The 21,016-nt window shown below is 37.7% G+C and overlaps 1 protein-coding gene across 1 annotated transcript in view; it reads left to right on the forward strand.

Annotated features, from left to right (window-relative positions):
- Nucleotides 1-21,016, forward strand: part of BANP (BTG3 associated nuclear protein) — a gene marked incomplete at both ends in the record, with an annotated part of 65,829 nt that overhangs the window by 17,648 nt on the left and 27,165 nt on the right. The window contains 3 exons of the mRNA XM_008946456.1: nt 2,931-3,053; nt 3,787-3,962; nt 17,033-17,272. Of these exons, the coding sequence (XP_008944704.1) occupies nt 2,931-3,053; nt 3,787-3,962; nt 17,033-17,272 (539 nt within the window). The remainder of the gene's footprint in view (nt 1-2,930; nt 3,054-3,786; nt 3,963-17,032; nt 17,273-21,016) is intronic.

The raw sequence follows: 21,016 nt of genomic DNA on the forward strand, positions 1-21,016 counted from the left end.
GGAATTAGGTATTAAACATCAGAAATTCCTTCTTTAAGACTGAAAAAGAATTCAGTGAGTTTTACTGGACCCTTTGTGTTGGTAGATACAGAACACAGAAATAATATTTTATCCAACACTAGTGGTTCCTGGTAATAGATGGGAAATTTTATTTATAGTTAGTTATTTGTAGTTATTTTCCAACTAGATGTAGAGTTCCTATTCAGGGAGGTTCATCACAGAGAAAGGTTAATTGGTAGTTGTAGATTTGTTGTGCTGTGCTGAACATTTCCAAATGCTTATTTTAGTTGTTCTCCCACTGCTTTGTGTCACTCTTATTTTCTCTCCAAGCTCCTTTATAGATTCTTTGATTCCTTACAACTCGATAACAGTTCATTTCCAAATGTGAAACAATTGATGGACAATTTGATGGTAGTTGTGGCTTGTTATAGAGGTTTTACTTGTGTATGTGGTGTCTGGTTTTGCCTTTGTATAACCAGGAAAGAGTTGTGTCAATAAAATGGTATGTTTAGATAGTGGCTCGTCTCAAAACAACTGTGAGGGTGGATTATCCCTATCAATAATCCACTCTACTAATTGAGGAAAATTAATTCTTGGACAGGAGCCAGTGTTTTCATGGGTGTTTGTTTAGGGATAAATTTGAAAAACATGTTTATGCATTGAAGTAAGCAAGCTTGAATGTACACTGATGAATTAGAAGGCATAAATCTGTTCTGGTGGGTTGTAGAAAACTATTTCCTTATTCTGAATTTGCTTAAATTAGATATATGCCATCCAGCTCACTCTTTAGATTGTCTTCTTTAAAAATGAGTATTCCATAAAAAGAAAAAAATGCACCCCCCCTTCTTCCTTATTTTATGCCAATTTTTAGTGCTAAGATTCTTTTTCAAATAGAAACTTAATATGAGTAAAATCCTAAGGACTTTATAAATGTAATTTTATTGCATTTATCTCTACAGCTGAAATTAATTATTCAGAGTGTTCATTAAAAATAAGCTTTGGTAAGTGACATTTTTAAACAGGCATTCAGAAGAGATTGCAAGAAAGATGGTGATAAAGAACAGTGTCTAAAAGGAAGTGTAAAATTCTTGAACATTTAAAACTGGCCTGTAAAAACTTCAAATGTGGCTGTTTGGACAGTTAGGGAAATGTAAAGAGAACACGTATTGCTGCTAGGCTGAGGGGGCTGCCAGCATTGCCACGTGCCACTATTTTATCAACTGTTTGGTATGGTTTCTTAAAATGTTCAGTGCTAGTATTGAGAAAATGAACAAAATTTGATATTTTTTAAAAAGTAAAAAAATATGCGTTTCCCCCCCCCTTGATAATGGAGAAATATTGAAAAGGTGACTGTGAAAGCATCATAAACCCTTGTATTCCAGATAGCAACTAAAAAACCCACCAGAAACCTCTCATTTATAATACCATTCAAGCTTGACATACACATGAAAAGCTATAGTACATTCTGTGCTTGTCTATGATTAGACAAACATCTTCCAGAGCTCCTCAAGGTTTGCAGTCCAAGAGCTCATTGGCAGTCCACGAGGAATCCCACTTATTCCTAGCAACAGATGCAATTCCTGTCAGAGGGAGGCAGGGCAATAGGCCCTGGGGCTTTTTGTATCCAAAACCCCTGTGATCGACCATTATATCCGTGCCAAAGTGGAGATCCGTTTCTTGTTAGCTCTCACAACAGTTCCTTATCTTTTCTTTAGGTCTTAACGATGGATGTTGTAGTGCTTAAAGGTCTTATGTAGAAAGATGAATATTCAAGCCAGGAGGCCCCTGAATACTGCTGAAATAAACAGAGAGCTGCTGTCATCAAATTTGTTTAATTTCTGTTTCAGCAATTAGCCAAGGAATACAGTTAGGAAAAATAAATGACCATCAGTCCTGGCTGAGATGTTGGACCAGTAAAAACAATAGCAGACTATTTACTGTGGGAAGCAAAGAGAAAGCAGAAAGCCACCTCTGTCACTAAAACACATTTTCTTCTGAGTTCTCTCCTGAAGTTTACCATGAGCACAGTGGAAACAATCTTAAATATCAAACCCGTGACTTAGAGTCTTGAGTAATGGTGTGGGAATAACGTTAATAATCTCTGAAACCAAATGGAATGATAAGAGGCATGCTGGAGACAATTATTTACTTCATATTTACTTTTTTATTCTAGTGTAGGCTTAGTGGGTTTTTCTGCACAGGACTTCTCTAGTTATTTCCTTCCTTGTCATCATAAGTGATAGAGGAGGCTTTCTGGTTTCTCACATGCTAAATGCTTTTCTCTTGCTTGTTTTAGTGGTTTTTTTATGTGAAATGCATGAAGTAGTTTAATCTTGTGATTATTTATAGTTTGCCCAAGTTTTGCTTTGATGCCTGTAAGTGCCACTCTCATCTCCCTGCCCTCCACAAGCCCTCAGCCCTGGAAGACCAGTACATGCTTTTTAACTAAGCTCATCAGCCAATTTTGCAATAAATATTTGCACATTTTTTTTCCCTAGGAATTATCCTACTAAAAATGGTGAATCACCATGTAAGTTGGCTGTAGTATCTCTAAAAGTGCTCACTCTCAGACTTTTCAAAACAAGAATTTGGTGGCTCTTTGGAGCTGTGATTTACAGACTTCCTCCTGTGTATCTCGAGTTGATGAATTCTTTATCGCTTTGCCAGGAATCGTGGACTTTTATGTAATTCCATTGAAGCCATCTGTCCTCTGAAAAAAATTTGAGCACTTGAAATGGTGCAGATGTCAAATTCAATGGATTACCAGCTTCAGCACTTGCTACGTAACCACGACGCTGGGAGAAAGAACAAGGCTTAGGGACAGTCCCTGTTTTTAAGCAGACTATTTAAACCGTAAGATTGTGTTAATGTGTTGTTTATAAGATTTGCTCCTTTACATCCCGTTTTCCTCTCTGATTTTTGTCTTGTAGTGTTGTCCCTCAGACCACAGTAATCCTGAACAACGACCGGCAGAATTCAATTGTAGCCACGATGGTCGGGCAGGAGGAGCCCTTGAGCAGAGCGTCGGAGTCTCTGGAAAATATCCTGAGCAAGTTAGTAGCAGTTATGGGGATCCTCCCCTTCATTCCTTCCTCTGACAGATCAATATCAGCCTCTGCAGCAGTTCAAAGTGCAAAATGAGGAGTGTTCTAGGTAATAGCGGGGGGAAAAACGTCGAGCTGGTACTTGAATATTTTATCCAGCTTAAGTTCTGCCCAGGGAAACCTCATATCGGCAGTGAAGGTGCAGAGCAGCACTTCACTCCTGATGAGAGAAAGTCTTGGAGGATCTGGGATTAGTTCAGTGTTAATTGACAACTGACAGTTGAAAGAAAGAGTGCCTATAGCTATGTATTTTTCACATGGATGCACAATCTCTTGGGAACTTGCCAAGACCCTGTATTTAATCAGATGAAGAAGGAATATGCAGCAGCCCAGGAAAGCTTGTTAGAATTTGTACTGTCTAAAGCAAATTTTACATTAAGTTGAACTGGAGATTATGGATAGAAAATGCTCTTAAATAATATGTTTTTTTTAAGTTCATTACATACATTTTTTTTTTTTGCTTTGTCACTGGGCCTAGGCTTCTCCATTGGTGCAAATTTGTTTTTCTTCCATTTTATTTTGCTGGATAGTTTTGAGTTATAAATAGGAATAGCCTTATTTAAAGGAGTATGCTTTTATAACAGTATTTAATTTTGTCAGCGTTTTTAATTCCTTGATAATGATGCTATTCCTGATCAAGGATTGTGTGTTCCCCAAAGTTATGTGCTTCTCTTTTCCGTAGTGCTGGTTCTGGACGTAGGCAGAACACCATAGTGGTGAAAGTTCCAGGGCACGACGACAGTCACAACGAAGATGGAGAGAGTGGCTCTGAGGCCAGTGACTCAGTTTCCAACAGTGGACAATTAGGAGGCCAAAATATTGGGAACAATGTCACGCTAATTACGCTGAACTCTGAAGGTAGGCTCATCTAACTCTAAAGTTACTTGGGCAAAGTAAGTGTGGTGGTGGAATGAACTGAGCTTCAGAGATCATGTCGTGGGTTCAACCTTGATTTGTTAGGCAGTACAGCAAGCATCAGAGAGCTTGGGGTTTGTTTTTTCCTTTTTTACTGGTTTCAGAGGCAGAACGGCTAATGAAAATTACTTTAAAATTTAAAAAGTATGCCCCACTAAAGCAGTGTAGCTTTAAATTTTAATCCTTTATTATTTATTCCTTTAAATTCACCCATGCAACCCACAGAATTTCCTATCACCATGTTGAAATATTGTTTCAGGAGAGTAAATGCCTTCTCCACTTCTACTAGTCTACTCATCCTGTAACATATTGTGGCAGTCCACTTGTCTAATTCTTAGGAGTGTTGTAATTTTAGCAACTGTAAAGAATTTTTATAAGGGAATTCATATTAACAACAAAATGTTAAAAGGATAGAGTGTGGCATCATATTTTTCTGATAATTCTTTAGGTCTTGGACATAGTTACCAAACGTGAAATCTAAGAATTTTAGATTAGATGTATGAAGATATTTCATGTGGTTGGAAAGATTGAAATGAATGTTAGTTGCCATATTTTAATCACAAACAGGATGATATAAAGGAGACTGAATTTTAGGTGAAAACAACACATGATAATTATGTTTTATGATTAGTTTGAAACTATCATTTTTTTAATACAGAGGTAATTTGAACCTTAGACTTCAATTTTATTATTTTTCCTAATTACTTTAAAAACATATTTATTGAATATTTACTTAAGTGTTATTCTGGATGTGGTAGTTCATATTTGCATTCATGTAAAGAAAATTAATAAGTTACTTCAGGAAATTACTGTGGCAGGATGCTCTTAGGAGGTGACCTTTGTACTTATGAGGTAAATGTGTTGTCTTTTGGTCTCTTAACACTGAAACACAAGGACTCTAATTTAGGAGTAATTAAGTTTCTTCTTTATGATCTCCAGGCATTGGTAAAGCACCTTGGGTGTGAATCAATTAGTATACAATTAGTGGTAAGGATTAATTCAAGAGAGCCTGGGACTTGAGTATTTCAGAGTGCGTTCAAAGATTTCAGAATTAACAACTGAATGAGATGCTTTAAAACTTTGATACTTAGAAAATGTCAGAAATCAGTCTACTAAAAGTCTCACGCAGCAAAGACTGTTTCTGAAAATGTTGTTCTAAGGCATCTGAATTCAGGATTTTTCAATTTTTGTGAACACTTATACACCATACACATATTATAAAGAGCTTTTATGTTTGTGTGTTGTGAGGCAGTTGCTTCTGAAGGGTATCTCATTTTGGGTCAAAGGGGAGTTAAAGGAGACGGAGATGGTCTGAGGAGTCAATCTCAAAAATGATCAGATTTAGATAGTGCTGGTATTTGATGTGCAAAATACACAAAACATACTTTTTAGAGTCTTAATATTTCATACAGCTCTGTGTCAGCTATGCCAGGAATAAAACTTCTAATGTTAGGAGAGCATTTGTTGTAAAATGCCCTTTTGACCTGGACGTTTGGCACAGATTTGCACAGACAAATGTGATGTTGGCCTTTTATGCTATTGTTGTGTATGTAAATTTTTGAAGAAACAACTAATCCATTAATGTTGTCAGATCTGACTTTCTTCAGACCTTTAGAACACTCATCCATTAGAAATCTGTCCGAGATTGATGAATGCTTTGAGAATCAGATTAGTAATCCCCCACGCCTACTACTACTTCTTGCCCTCCTGAAGAGAGCAGACCACTTGCACAGGAGGAATGCTAAGTGAACCAGCCTGCAGGATGTCACAGAAATGAAATCATTAGTAAAGGAAGTGATGAAGAATAATAGGTCTGTTGTGCAGACTCGTTTTCTTCAGCAGTAAAAGGCAAAAGTTACAACACCCATCAGCTTGCTCTCATCATCTGTTAAAGAATTCCTTTGAGTGACTTTGAGTTGCTCAAAGGAGCCTGGGTTGTAAAATACGAGGGGTTGAGGATGGTGTCCTGCAACCCTCATGGACTGAGACTAAACAACAGGTTTTCAGTAGGACTGCCATCTGTCTTCTTGTGTTTGGAAAGCAAAATGAAACCATGTTTACACTTGGGTTTTGGCTGACTTTAGATGTGGCATTGACCTGTGGACGTTTTCAGATTTAGTGAATAGATTTATATGAAGGCATTGTTAGCTCTCTGCTGGCTGTTTTCAAAGATCATTTAATCACATCTGCTAATTTGGAAAATATTTGTGTTATTGCCTTTCTATTAATGAAAAATGAGCATACAGAAGTGTGGAGCTCAGTTCCAACAATGGTGTAAAATAACTTTTGGTTTTTTTTTCCTTCTGTCTGAACACTGACTATTCAATTTTCAGCTGTATATAAATCCTTTTACATGTGCAGTAAGATGTCTTTTCTCTTTGAGCAACAGCTCTTTGATTCTTTTGCTTTTTTAGAAAACTGAAAATTCTCATCCATTTTACAGATGCAATTAATGGTCTACAAAGTGTTGGGTTTAAGATGTTGTATTTATGAACTGGAAGCACCTAGAGATGCCGAATCTCTAATTTTTTAATTAAATTTTGTGGGTTTGTTTCCTTTTGGAAATGTTCATGTCCTTCCACAGGGGGATGATACTAGAGATATCAACACCTGATTTATTCACTGGACTCCAGTTCTAAAAGTGGTGTTCGTGAAGTAATTGTGCACAAGTGCAGATAACACCCAGCAAGCATAGAAGTGTTCAGTGTTGAACTGCCAGTGTAAAATCAAATTGGAAAGGCTAAAAGGCTACTAATAAGTGACTTAGTATTTTTATTAATGTATTTTGGCATAGAAAATAGCCAGTGTATCCTTAAGAAATGATGGTTTTTTTCATTTAACTTGTAATGATACCTCATAGATATTAATAACTGCCAGAAGTAATTAGCCTGTTTTTGCTTGGAATGCATATGTTAGAGCAGAAAAGAGACACCCATTGTTGCAGCCCAAGTGGATCTTCTGGGGAAACTAGAGAATAGTAGTATGGATGTATAGACAATAAGCTTAAGTTTATAACCAGGTGATTTTGGTGTAAAATTGCTTTTCCACAGATGAGAGGATAGTCGAATACTAAGATCAAAGCTCAAAATTTTGTTTTGCCCAACTTATCTTTTAAGAATATATCTGTCTTCAGAAACACTGTTTGAAAGAACTGAAGGCACCATATCCTTTCAGAGTTTAAATGAGGAGGGGACATCAGCTTAAAACTGGTTAACTTTGAGCCTTTGGTTTCTGGAGATCTGGATTGGAGCCTTCATTTAAATCCTACAACAGAATGTTTTTTTTTTTCCTGTACTGAATGAAGAAGCCCAGGTGTAGCCCACTACTGAACTCACATTTGAGTAGAAGTGAAGAAGCAGAAAGGTCTTAAAAGAGCAAAGATACAACCTACCAAATAAAACTGTCCAACCTGCTCTGTTTTGCTAATTTGAACTACTCAGGCAATGCTAAAATGTTAATGGTAAGCACTGTCTGTAAAGCCTAATTGACTTAATCATCAGCCATCCCTTTTCTTTATTTTTTTGATTTAGGAAAAAATCTCCTCGTTGTACTTTTAACACAATATGTTAATGATGTTTAGGAAGTTCCTAACTTTAATCTTGAGTCATTGTTCAAACCAAAGACATTTCTGTCGTATAATTATCTTAGCTTGAATCTTGGCTAAGAAATTCTAATTTGGAAGCGCCTTTGGTGATCTCCTCTGACAGTTGTGGAGCTGTCCTTACCCACAGTGCACTTAAATAAATTTCAAGCCTGGTTAACCTTTTTTTGCTCTTTTGAAACATCAAAGCCATGTAGGTAACCCAGGTATTGTGGCAGAAATGCAGCTGAACAGTTGACATCCCGAAATACAGTTTTGTGTTTTCATACAAACTTTTTTTCTCTGAAGTGTGGCTTTTAGAAATTCAAAGTACACAGCTGTTCCTGTACTTTTAGAAGTCTTTTGTGTAATTTTCTGAAGAAACCAGTAGGTCTGGTTTAACATAAATGCTCTCTGGAGGAAAGGAACCACCAAACATGAGTCAAAGCATGACCTGTCAAAGTTACAAACAGACCATTTTGCTGTGTGACTCTCTAAGAATTTGCATAGAGGCTGGTTTTCTGAAAGGTTTTGGTAGATGAAGACAATGTAAATATAATGAAAATGAGTGGGTTTGCTGTGGCACTGTGTGCTTTTTCTTTAATCTGGAGGAAACCTGTGTTTAACTTCCCTTGGTAAACTTGGGAACTCTTCCTGTTCATTGTCCTTCCCCTCCACCTTTTTTTTTTTTACACATCTTTCTAATGTAATGGATTAAGAAACCAACATTTATCACCAAAAAGTGTTTAAAGTAAATGTCAGCAATTGATAGATGTGGGGTTTTTACATTTAAAACTCCAGTTAATTTTTACATCAATGTGTTCTTTCTGTAAGATTTGGAGTACAGGACGTTCTCAGTTTAAACAAAGTTGTGCTTTTTTATCTTGAACTTTCTGATTAGGCTTAAAAACGATGGGCAGTTGATGAATGAAGAACACTTCTAAAACATTATTTGGGCCTGGTGTCTATGTACATGTTATTTTTCTAATGAACTGTTGTAGATTCAGGAACTGATAGAAAAAAAAAAAACCAGCCTGGTTTGTCCATCTGCATTTGTGAGGATTTAGTTGCTACGTGTGATAAATGGTTTCTAATGGAGTGACTTTTACCCATCTGTTCAGCTGGGATCGGGATGGAGTTGGTGTTTCTCAGGTGTAGTGAAGCTGTGTAGAACATCAGATTTGGCTTTGGAGTGAGAGAGCCATTAAGTTTTATATACACTGAACAGGCTGAATTATTATTATTGTTATTTTAGTAGCAGCGTGGGAGTGAGCTGTGTGCTAAATGAAGTGATAGCACTCTTCTGTCCACCAGTCACTTTTCAGATATTGTACTTCTTCAGCTTTAAGGGTGGTAATAGAAGAAAAGTTTAGACTGTTGTTTCGAGGAGATTATTTTCCCGTGCTTTCCAGAATTCCCATACATTTACAAAGATCTGTAGACTCTGAATTGAATTTCACCAACTTAAAATGCTCCAGCTGATACTTAGTGTTCTTCCTGCACAGAACTTATTTCACAAATCGATTCTTTAGGCCTTCATATCTCTGAAGATACTGATGATTATGTGGTAAGTAAGGCCTTATGTGTAGTGTCTGTTCACAACTACTTTCAGCCTAACATTGTTGCCTTCTTTTGGATTTTGCCTTCCACTGCAAAAAGTAATACTGTGAGGAACATTAGATCCACACTAGTTTTAAGTTACAGAAATGTTAAACCTATGATATTCAGTACCTATATTGTTTTCTGGCTTTAATGAATTCTCTCATGCTGGTATGTGGCTGTAATCCTGTCAAGGCTTGGTTTTCAATTGACTAAGCTATAACCTGGCAACCAAATGCACTTTCATGCTCACCACTAATCTGTTAAAAAAATATTCTGATGTTCTCAAATATATTTGTCTAAACTTTTTAACTGAAGAATTTTAGCATTAGACGAAGAAAAGCGAGTTGCAGTAACTATGAACAAATAGGGTTTGGTAAGAATGGTGAGAAGGTTTTCAAATGATTGACCCTTAGAAGGAGCCTTTTATGTTCTTGATAGATAACATCTGAGATGAAAATAACACCCTTTTATCTCGGTTCCAGCCAGCTCCTATCTTATTTACCTTAAGGACTTCTCCCTGGCCTTACACTCAAGGAAGCTGTCGCAAATAAGATTTTTCAAACTCATAATTTTAACCCATCATCTTCTCCTTTCATCCCTTTTCTTGTCCCTGGCACCCTTGTTCTGAAGGAAGACCTCATCTTTTGCCATCTCCCAGTCACTGTTTTGAGTTGCTCTGAGTTCCTCAGCCACGGATGACAGGTTTCCTTCCTTCTGTTTCCACAAAGACTTTTCTGTTTATTCTGCCCACTTTGGAGGAAATCCTCATAATTATATATACATCACTGTCCTTAATACTTGCTCATAAAATTGTCTTTTTTTTTCTTGGTGTTTATGTAAAACTTAGCTATAGTTAAGTTACCTTTCTTTTCAGATCCTCTTTCTTTAGGTGATACCTGCCATTGCAATGTGTTGTCACCTGCCTGCCTCTCTCTAAACTACCTGTTGTCTCCTGCCTTATTCTTGGCTTGTAAAATTGCTGGATAAGGACATTGTGTATTGGTTCTGTACTTACATAATACTTTCTACAACACTGAATTCCAATTGGATTTATAGTAAACAGTCAAAAACTGTGGCTGTTGCTTAGTTGCGATTTCTTATTTGTTGTGTAACCTGGCTGGAATTCATATATAAAGGATCATACTTATTCATCAAGAACTTTCTGATAAGTCTTAAGCTTGCACTAAGTAGCAATTTCAGAACTTTACATTGTGAAGTAGTTTTTTACCAAGAAATGCAAACAGCAGAAAGCAAAGAATAGATAATATCTATATCTAAAAATATATTCACTGATTTTTTGGTTAAATGAGTTTTGCTGTGATCAGGCAGTTTTGTGCTTCCTCTGAAGGTGCTGAATTTTATTTTTGAAAACTTTACATGAACGTGCTCTTTAAAATTCTGTATTAAAATATTGGTAAAACCAGAATTTTCTTTTTTAATGTAGCTTATGAACAGAAAAAATATTAAGTTACTGCTTCAGTTTAGCTCAACAAAGCTGGGCTGTTGAATACTTACTGTTCAACTAAAGAATAAGCTAAAGGCACCTTATTCAGTACTTGCACCCTTCTCTAGGAGATGTGATAAGAATACATTTTGCTTAATACTAGATATTACTTTCAAGATACATGGGGCTTCAAGATTTAAGAAATGCTCTAACTGTTCTTACACATATTCAGTATATGGTAACGTTTAAAATACTTCATGTGTGACTTACTGTACAAACAAGAGGAGCATCTGTTCCTAAAACATTAATGCACGTTATGTTATCCTTCAAATCCTTCACAATAGAGTTACTGTCTGATTTTTAAGAGGAAAGGGGGGAAAAAAAGCAGGACCTCTCATCTTTGTGGTATAAAAACGTCCCATTCAGCGTTACTGTGCTGCTTTAAAAGCAGATATTTTAAGAAATGTTTATGCCAAAGCCAAGACTTTGAAATTACTAAGAAAGAAACACACTGTCCTTAGTATCTCCCAAGTACGTGGAACGCTCTCGAGCAGAGCTCCATGAGAGCTGTTTTTAAGTATATAAATAAAATGGCAAGATCCGTTGATTTAGAAGTTGGTTCAGTGAACTTTACACTTGATACACTGACATCAAACGTTTGGCACCATATCTAATGGTTTTATATCATAACTGCTTTCTCTGCATTCCTTCTACTGGATTTTAAGATAATCAAAAATACAGGGTTAGAAATGTAAACCTTTGTGTTTTTTTGAGGTGATAAGGGAAAACTGGTCTACACAGTGTATTAATTAAAAGATGAATAACATTTTTCCAAAGACAATTGTTCAGTCACATACTATGTCTTCAACTTTACATCTGAAGCAGTCATTTTACAATAATGGTATCAAATAGCGCTCAGAATTTTCTTTCCAAACGTGAATCCAAGCAGCTATTTGTATGTGGCCCAGACTTATCTGTCCACAGGACTTTCCAGTTCACTGGAGAATCAAACCTCGCATGTTTTATGATCATTTGAAGCACTTTGCTTCTCCTGCCAACGTCCTTGTGACCAGATACAGACAGCAAGAATGAACTTTTAAATAGCAAACTTTTTGTACCTTAGGATGGTATTATTCGTAGCTGATGTGAAGACACTGATGAGACTTCAGGAGCTTCAGTGACTTGTTAAAGCTATAGAAAATGATAGAAATTGAATTGCTTTGACTTTTAAAAATTCTTATTATTGGGAGCAAAGAAATGAAGAATGGTTTCTTCCAGGTATCACAGTGACATTTGGAGTTAACAGACTGGTCCACTCTGTAAAGTTAACTATAACAAAGAGGCAATAAATGAGAAAGTGGGCAAAATCTAAATTAGAAACCTGATTTTCTGACGTGAAACAGACATCATAAGGTTTTAAAAAACCCTCTAAGTCCATGACTTTAATTTTCTCAATTTTATCTGGATTTTCTTTTTGTAGCTGATAGGTTTAAACTACAGATGATTGTGTAGTCCTCATTTTCTTCTTCTGTTTTATAATTCCCAGGCTTTTCATAAAGAAGTGAGTGAATCTTTTCCTTCTCTCATGGATTTAACCATGTACTAAAACGGAGGCCTTATTTTTAACAAAATAATCTCACTGATGATACACTGAGACTTCTGTACACACTGCAGTATTTGCTGAGACACAAATGCTTTGGCACTGCATGCCCATGTGTGTTCTTTTGTGCTGTGTGTTATCTATCAGACAAACAAAGAAACCACAAGTGCAGGAGAGATTTCAAATATTTCTTCAGAATATCTTGTATTGTGTCCTGGTCCTCTAACCATAGGGACTGAGAAGTGAACTGGAAGGGTGTCTCTGTTAGCCAAATCCTTTGTACTGCCCAAAGATTATACCTGGAGCATGAGATTCTTCTGGGTATCTTTCTTTTATATTTACATGGAAATTAAGAAATTTCCTTCATGGGAATAAGCAGAAAAAACTCTTAGCTCTGCATCCAGGGTGTCTGAAGTTTGTGTACGTGTGTGTGTGTGTGCTGCTTTTTGCCAGAACTCCCAGCATCTTAACTGGTTGGGGTGGGTTGTTTTTGTGATGGGAGGAGGTTTGGCTGAACATAGCTTTAGAGGTAGTTCTTTAACCTTTCTTTTAGCACAAATTTAAATCGTGTTGCCAGGTTTGTAGGTTAACTTATGGCCTGGTGGATTCCTTATACAGAATGATTGTTATTGAAGTCAGTGCTCTGTAGTCTCTGTTGGTTAATCACCACCCCTGTGAACTCTTGCAGGGGCAAAGACAGACGTTTACACGTTGAACCTTCTGCACATCAGCCAAAATATTACTTAATTTATCTAGAAATGGAGGTTTATTTTTATAGTGTAGTATTTGTGGGTTTGGGGTTTTTGAGGGGTGTGTTTTGACTTTGTTTTTAAGTAATCTTTCTGCCTTTGTGCTGCAGCTACCAGTCATTTCTGTCTGCTGCAAGTGCCAGGTTTGCACCTAGCCTTGTTAGTAAAATAAACTCAGCTACTTGGAATAATGGGACGTGTTCATTTATGTGGGCAGGTGTTTCCTTTTGTTTTTCCTGGTTTTAAGGCAGTGACTGACAGCACCTAGTGGGAGCAGAGCCTGGCTTTGCTTCTGGGCTTCCTGCTAACGTTCACGTGTCAAACAAGCGACGTGAGGAACAGCTCAGTGTCTGTCATCTCCCCGGGCAGGAGAACACATACACACGTCGAGAGTGAGTCCGAAAACCACAGCAGCTTTTGTCTGGTTTTTGTTCTCTTGACATAGGTTTTCTTGATCCTGACCTTAGAGCTCGCTCGCCCTGTTGCCATAGAGATCCTTGTTTGCGTAGCAGCCCCAGCCGCCTCTCGTCTCCTCGCACGTCCCTGCCGAAACAGAGGGCTGGTCAGCTGTGGGGGGAGATAAAAGAAATGGACTTAATACAGTAAAAAAGATTGGAAAACAGCATTGAAAAGCAAACTAGCTCCGGACTCAGTAGAATGGAGATAAAGGCAAACTTTCTGATCTCTGAGAAAACATTGAAGAGGAGTTAGAAATTAGTCTGTCTGTCATTGAAATGAGCTTCTGAGTACAGAGAGGAAATCAGATAAAAATGTCAGGACTTTTAACACTGTAAGTAGGAATGATCAAGAGCCACTTCTCTGACGATGGAATATTTGGCTTAAAGAAACACAGGGAAGTGCCTTTGCACATAGCACTCAAAATGCAGCAAGGCCATCAGGAAAATTAGCAAAAGGAAAATACTTCTGGGCAAAACAAGAAAGGTGTGTGATTAACTGAGTTAGGGGTGAACGTGTGCCTTATGCCTCATAATCTTGAAGCAAAGTGCGTTCTTCAACTGTATTGCTCCCTCCCCAACCTGTCACATTATTTGTGACCTTTAAGGAAAAGAAGCTGTGTATGATTGTATGGTGCCTAGTGGAGTCCTGACTCGGTATCTGGCTGTTGCAATGTATGCACTAAATAACCTGACTCATCTAGATGCTGTCTAGATACTACATATAATGCCTGATAATACACGTAAAGAACCATTTCAGCAAGCATAAAAGGATGTTTGAGTGCTGGGAGCCTCAAATCATGGAGCTTTAATCAATAGTATTGATGTACTTAATTGTTCAGAGAGAACTTCCATCAAACTCTTTTTTTTTTTTCTCCTTCTTTATAGAGCCTGTCCTCTCCTGTACCACAACACTTGTTCAGAGCAGTCCTGCTCCCCTCGTAACTGCCACTATGCTTCCTCTTCTCACCAGTATTTTTTGTGTGTGCCAGTCTCATTGTATTTGCTCTATGCAAAATGCCAGATGTGTTGACAGGCCAGTAGGAATTTTGAGATGTGATAAGGAATAGTTTAGCTTTTGTGCCCTGAAGTAGCTGCAGTGAGACAGTAGAGACATGGTTAACTTCAGTCATGCAAGTTCCACTTAATGCATAATGATTATAAAGCAAATTCTCTTTCTGTTGAAGCTTTTAAAGCAGGAGGGAAATGTAAGACATAATTTAATGTGAGGCTTGTGTTCTTAGGTCAGAATAACAAGATAGTGTCTTTTTTCCAGGCTAACGCAATAAAGGAACAGTTGCATGTGGTAAAAACAGTATGTTCTGGACTCTGTGCCAGTTAAAAAAAAAGAAAAAAGGAGATTATTTTGCAAATTGAAAAAAATCTTTGATTCATGTAGGTTGATAGCATTTGTTAAACACGACTGCAGGTGAAAGGTGTTCTGTAGTAACTAGCAGTAATTCTGTGAGCTGGTACAGCAGTAAGATATTGATAGGACGTTGAATCATTTACTGAGGCTTCCTGGAATTTCTTTGAAACACTTGCACATTTATCCAGAGATGTTGTTGCTTTTCCGGCTCTGCCCAAAATTTTATAAAACAGTCAATTTATCTTCAGGAAGGAACTGTTATTTTCCCTGATAATGTTAACCAGACTTGTGCAGAGGCCAGACCCAGTGGCATTCAAAACAAGTTGTAATTAATTTGAACCAACTTATTTTTTAAAAGGTAGCTGGTACTGGGAGCAGCTCGTGTGCCCTAGTACATAGATCAGGATAAAAAGTAAGGTTCAGATTAAATATATATATATATATAGGAAAAATTTTCAAGTGTGTAAATATATATTCAGAGCATTAAGTTCTAATTTCAAGAGAAAAAAGCTCGAGGGAGTAGGTGCTATATACATCAGCAACAAATATTTTTCCTTAATTATTGTAGCTGATGATCTGATGTTTATAATGATATATCAGTATTGCATAATTTAACATTTGCTTCATATTGCCATTATTCATTGCAATAAACTTGCCTCTGACATGTGGTACGACTCAACCCAAAGGTCATGTTGAAAAAGTGTTTTTTAGGGTTTGAGTTGCTTTTATGTTAGATTTTTATTGCATACTTTTGGCTTGTAGTCTAGTAAAATGCAAGCTGCTTAACCTAGGCCAGGGCTTGGAAATAGAGATGCTGCTTGCTCAGAGGTCCTGCCCCACGTGCAAAGGGTACACTCTGTGTGAATTCCCTCACCCTGTTCTGTGACTAGAAGGGTTATGGAAACAGGAATTTGTGAGTTTGTGTACACTGTGGAACTCAACATTTAATGAAAGCTAAATCATGTAATTGAATGGCTTGTTGACATTTTTACCTTTCTGAAGGTGTGTGAAATGATGAAACACTATAAATAGATGGAGTGAGAGGGCTGAGTGACTCCAGAGCTTACTTTGAGTCTACAAAGTTGAGCAAACATAGATATCAACTTCAAATGGTCTGTGTCAGTGAGCACTGAAATAGTACTGGGACATCTTTCTATCCAGTTCCTGTCTGTGTTGTCAAGGTGTGTACTGGAAGTTTTGGGTTTATCTAGAATGAGAGCCTCATCCTAAATCCTGTGCTGCTTCCTCCACTTCAGCAGCAATTGGTCACCTTACAAGCTCTGTTTGAGTTTCTAGCTTCTCTTCAATCCACTAACTTTTGGCATCGTCTGCAAAGGGTAATTTCCAGGAAGGGCCTAATATTCCCCTTTAAATGAATAGTTTTCTTCCCACCAAACTGAGAGCCTGGGACAGAAGTCTAAAGACCTAAGTTGTGTGTGTATATACACAAGAAAAGTTAGGTAGAGTTCTGCTGCTAGTGATCTTGTAGTGGAAGGGGAGATGCAGTTGGCAGGTGATTATGATTAAGGATAGATTAATTACCTTTATGCTGGGCCTGTTCCTTGGTAAACTGTGTGTTTAGGAAGCAATGTAGATGACTGACCAGTAAATTTGAAGAAAGACCAAGATTTTGATTTTGATTTCTGGCTACATTTTGAGTGGTTGCCACTGCTTGAAATACTCTAAATGACTAAATTGCTGCTCACAATTTATTGCATTTTCTCAGATTTATAATCTTGCTTAGACTCATTTTAACTGATGCTTTTGGGAAAAAATGTGGTTCAAAGCTTCTTGAAATTAACTGTACTTTAAGAATTATGGGGTTGCAGTAATCTTCATTTTTAGGGGATGACTAACTTGATGAATGAGAACACTGTGAATATAGTGTGTTCTTTCAGCTGTTGGCCTCCAGTATGAGACACTTTAAAAAGATATCTGAGATTGAGTTAGACATCTGGACTAATTGCACCCGTTCCTTGTGTAGGCCAGAACATAATGGCAATAACTTTGGGTCACCATTGGTGTGGATTTGAGAATAACTTTTTATCTGTAGCAAATCTTGAGAGCCTATTAGTCATGCTAAATTTTAAAGATTATGGAGACGGGGAAGAAATCTGGAAGAGCTCAGGATAACTTCAGAAACGTTGACTGCAACTTGAACCTGACTGTTTCATTCTGTGCTGCAATTAGAGCTTCCACAATCTCTGTTTTCAGAGGATTACCCCAACGGGACGTGGCTCGGCGACGAAAATAATCCGGAGATGCGGGTGCGCTGCCCCATCACCCCTGCTGACATGCTGCACATCAGCACCAACTGCCGCACGGCCGAGAAGATGGCCCTGACCTTGCTGGATTATCTCTTCCATCGGGAAATCCAGGCCATCTCCAACCTCTCAGGCCAGGGGAAGCATGGGAAGAAGCAGCTTGATCCTCTCATGATTTACGGAATTCGCTGTGAGTAGAGTACTGAGACTTATGAATTTATACGGTGTGGATAAGGCAGAAACTCTCTGCCACTTGCTAAGCTGTTTTGGAAGAATGGGGTGTGTGGTGTTGTTGCCAGACAGATGTTCTGTTAGCTTTTTTTTAATGAAGAAATCCTAATGGGCTGGTTTGATTTAGTTTGTTGTGGGTGTTCACCAGAAATTCCTCAATCTTGAAATCTGAATTCAGATTTGTTTGCAACTACCAGCTGTGAGCATGCCAAGTGTAGTTAATATCAGAGAAATATTACTTTCTCAGAGAACAGAACAAATAATAAAACAAATTATACAGATCTAAATGTTGTTCAGTTGTTCAAAACAGCGTGGTCTCGAGTCTTTGGGTTTTGCTTCCCATTTATGTGTCTTATTTCAAAAGACTTGCTGACATTGAGATGGAAGAAATTTGCAGTCTCTACTCAAGGAGAGATTTAAGTATCACAAAGCCCGTGGATTCATAAGAGGAATGCACATGATGTTAATGTACTTCAGTCTGCTCCAGTGTGCAGGAGTCCTTTGGTTATTAAAGCTATTATTCAGTAATGAACTGGTATTACTTATATTGAGGATGCAATTTTTGCCAATTTTAAAGGAATCAAATGTGTTTTGCATACAGAATACAGTAAAGGGAGCTGCTAGTTTTAGGTGAAGAAGAATCTGGACTTGTGCAGCTTGCTCTGATACGGTGACTTCTAGTGGAGGATTCCTCAGTGAATACCTTGAGGACAGCCAAGTCTGTTCCATGTGCTGTGGTGTAAATGTTTTCCTGTAGAGGAGGTAGGTGAAGGCCTCTCACACAGCCAAGCATCTGACACTGGTGTTACAGCGTGATGCCTTTGCTATGCATGTAGAGAGGAAACAAAATGTTAGTGTGGAATTAAGAGAGAGTCTAAAAATGACCAACTTTTGCTTACTGAATTAGATTTTAATAGACCAGTAGAGCTTGCTGTTAAAAGGTTCTTTATAGTCACATCTTATGTAGGTCACCAATGGATTAGCAGAGTGGGAATCGTTTGTTGTACTAGAGTGTTTTGCATGCCATTGCCAATTTGAAATGCCAATTAAGGCTTAAGAACATAGCCAGAGAGAGCTTATTTTGAATGGTGCTTGAAAAATTGGATGTTTTGTTTTCATGCTTCTGTTCAGGCAGTGTGTTTGATAGTTAGGGGGAAGAGAATGTGAAGAATATTTGATGATGAGACTGCTGTGCTTAATTTACACTGAACTGAGGAAGTACAGTCCTATTGACCTGCTCTTGTTTCTAGTTATTTTCTGGCCAGCTTGAGGGACTTGGTAGGCAAAACCAAACCCATTCAGTTTACTGTGTTAGGCCAGTTTTGGTCTTGTTACATATCTGAGGCAGTAGACTTCAGGCTTCTATTGCAAACATATTCAATATTTATTTTTAAGAGAGATTATGATTCAGAGTAATTTTGATCTCCAGAACCTTTTTATCTATTGATCTCATTGGTGTAAACAACCTTGCTCATTGGTATAAATGACCTTGCTCCTTTGTGTTTTTAAAACTTAGGGTTTTGATGACAATTTTTAGAAATGGGGAGACATGAGCAGCCTCCTTCCCTTGCTTTAGTGTTAAAGCAGGTCACTAGCAGCCCTTTTCCTCATCACTTAAATCTTTGAGCACAAATCAAAGGAGTTTATAGCTATTTATGTAGGAAGAACAGGTTTTTGAAAATGTGAGCATGGGGAAGGAATGTGCTCATGTGACTGGATGCTCAAGCTAGGGATTATGTCATTTATATGAGGCAGTCTGACCGTGAAGAAACTGGATTATAGAAGTGATCCCTGCAGTTGGAAATGGTCTGCTGTGGCAGAAATGTACCAGCAGCAAATCACAAGCAGCACCATTTCCCAACGATGGGCGCAGAAACCGCTGCCTGTCACTGTCATAAACGTGATGCAAAAGGTTTGGATCCAGGTATCTGAGGTGTATCTTAATTTCTCCTTCATTTTGACTAGTGTGGTCCTTTCCTTTGGGAACCAGTCCATAAAGAAGCAGGGATTGTGTATGCCTTTGGGGAAAAACATGCCCCAAATGGATCTGACCAGAGTTTACTTTTTCTGAGTCCCTAAATGTTGGTGGTTATTGGGATTTGCCATCAGCAACGACAAAGAATCCTGTGGCAACAAGTGCTGAAAACGCATATAAACTTGATGAAGCAAGAACTTTAATAGCAACTACATTGGTCCAGAAATGATGATTTCATTTTGTAACCAAAAATGTCATCAGTTTGAATAATTAAGTTGAAATGAAATTTGATTTCAGTAACCTGCTTATGAATTTGCTGTGATGTGAGTGAGCATATGGAGGACTCGGCTTTCGAGGATGAGATTCTGGCCATGTTGAGTTCAGTGGCAGAGCTCTGTGGAGTTCTGCTGTGCTATGATTTCACATGATTTCTAATATTTCTTGGGGAGCTACTTGGGAAGAGCCATGCCACATCAGACCCCCTTTGCTTTACCAGTCCACAGCCCATCTGGTTTTTATTGGTGAAGTGTTGTTCCATAAAATCTACCAAAAACTTAGTGCAGAGCTAGCGTGGGAACTCAATTAGGTGGTTGTCCTAACGGTGTGGTTTGCTTCTGCCCTGAGCAGGAGTACTGTGGTGCATTATTTTAAACTTAAATGAAAAATCTAATGTCATCAGCCTCATGTTTGCCAATCATAGCTAGAAGAGCTCAAGCCAATATAAAGGATTTTATGTTTCCTTTTGCTTCAAGTTTCTGAAAGTTTTGTCAGTGGAAAGCTATTCCTTCCTTTCTTTTTCTAAAAGAAAAAGAAAACACCAACCAAATCTGTATTTAATAGAGGGAATATTTTTCTTATAATATGCAGAAACTAGAAAATGAAGAGATGTACATTTATTAAAAATTCTTGATACATTGCATAAGGTTTACCGCAAAAGAGATGAAAGTTTATAAGAGATGAAAGTTTATCTTTGGAAGTATAAATTTTCACTTGTGGAATAAATTTGCTTGTGGGGTGGCAGTGGGATGGAAGAGAGTTTTGGGGCAAGAAACCAAAATGACTTAAACATGCTATATGTCATTAAGTAGCTCATTACTTCAGCCCTACTAAAATGTAGACATTTTCTGGTGAAATACAATATGAGAACATCCGCAGCTGTGATTTTCTTTCTGTGGCAGAAAACACAGGTTTGGATCTTTCACAACATTATTTCAATCCCCACAAATGAACTTGAAAAAAAACCAGATTTCCTAATTCAGAATTTTGCATTTTTAAGAAACCTTATAACACAAAGGCTGATTTTTACACGTTGTCCTAAAAAAAAAATGAGAGGGGATTTCTGTAGTTCATGGAAGAATCTCTCGGTAGTTCTTACCCTTTAAAATAATCTAATTAAGTGAAAACAAAATAACATTAGTTATTTCCTGCATGTGTAACTTCATTAGTGTGGCATTTCTGTGAAAGCCTCCTGCTTCTGCACATGTTTTTGCAGACTCCCACAAATGATTTAACTTATTTGTCCATTTTGGCTAATTATGACAGAAGGATAGAAGAGAAGTACCTACAAATTAAATGGAGAATGAGTGGTTGGGTGGAGGAAGGAGATGCAGATTCACCAACAGCATTAAGGGGAACCTGTGCCCTTGGTGGTGTTGTGTTATTGGGCACCAGAAATCATCTATGAGCTCCATATAGTCAGAGAGCTATTTATGCCTACTGAAATAACTC

Source organism: Merops nubicus, unplaced genomic scaffold (genome assembly GCF_000691845.1).
Source record: "Merops nubicus isolate BGI_N331 unplaced genomic scaffold, ASM69184v1 scaffold11968, whole genome shotgun sequence".
NCBI classification, from domain to species: Eukaryota; Metazoa; Chordata; class Aves; order Coraciiformes; family Meropidae; genus Merops; species Merops nubicus.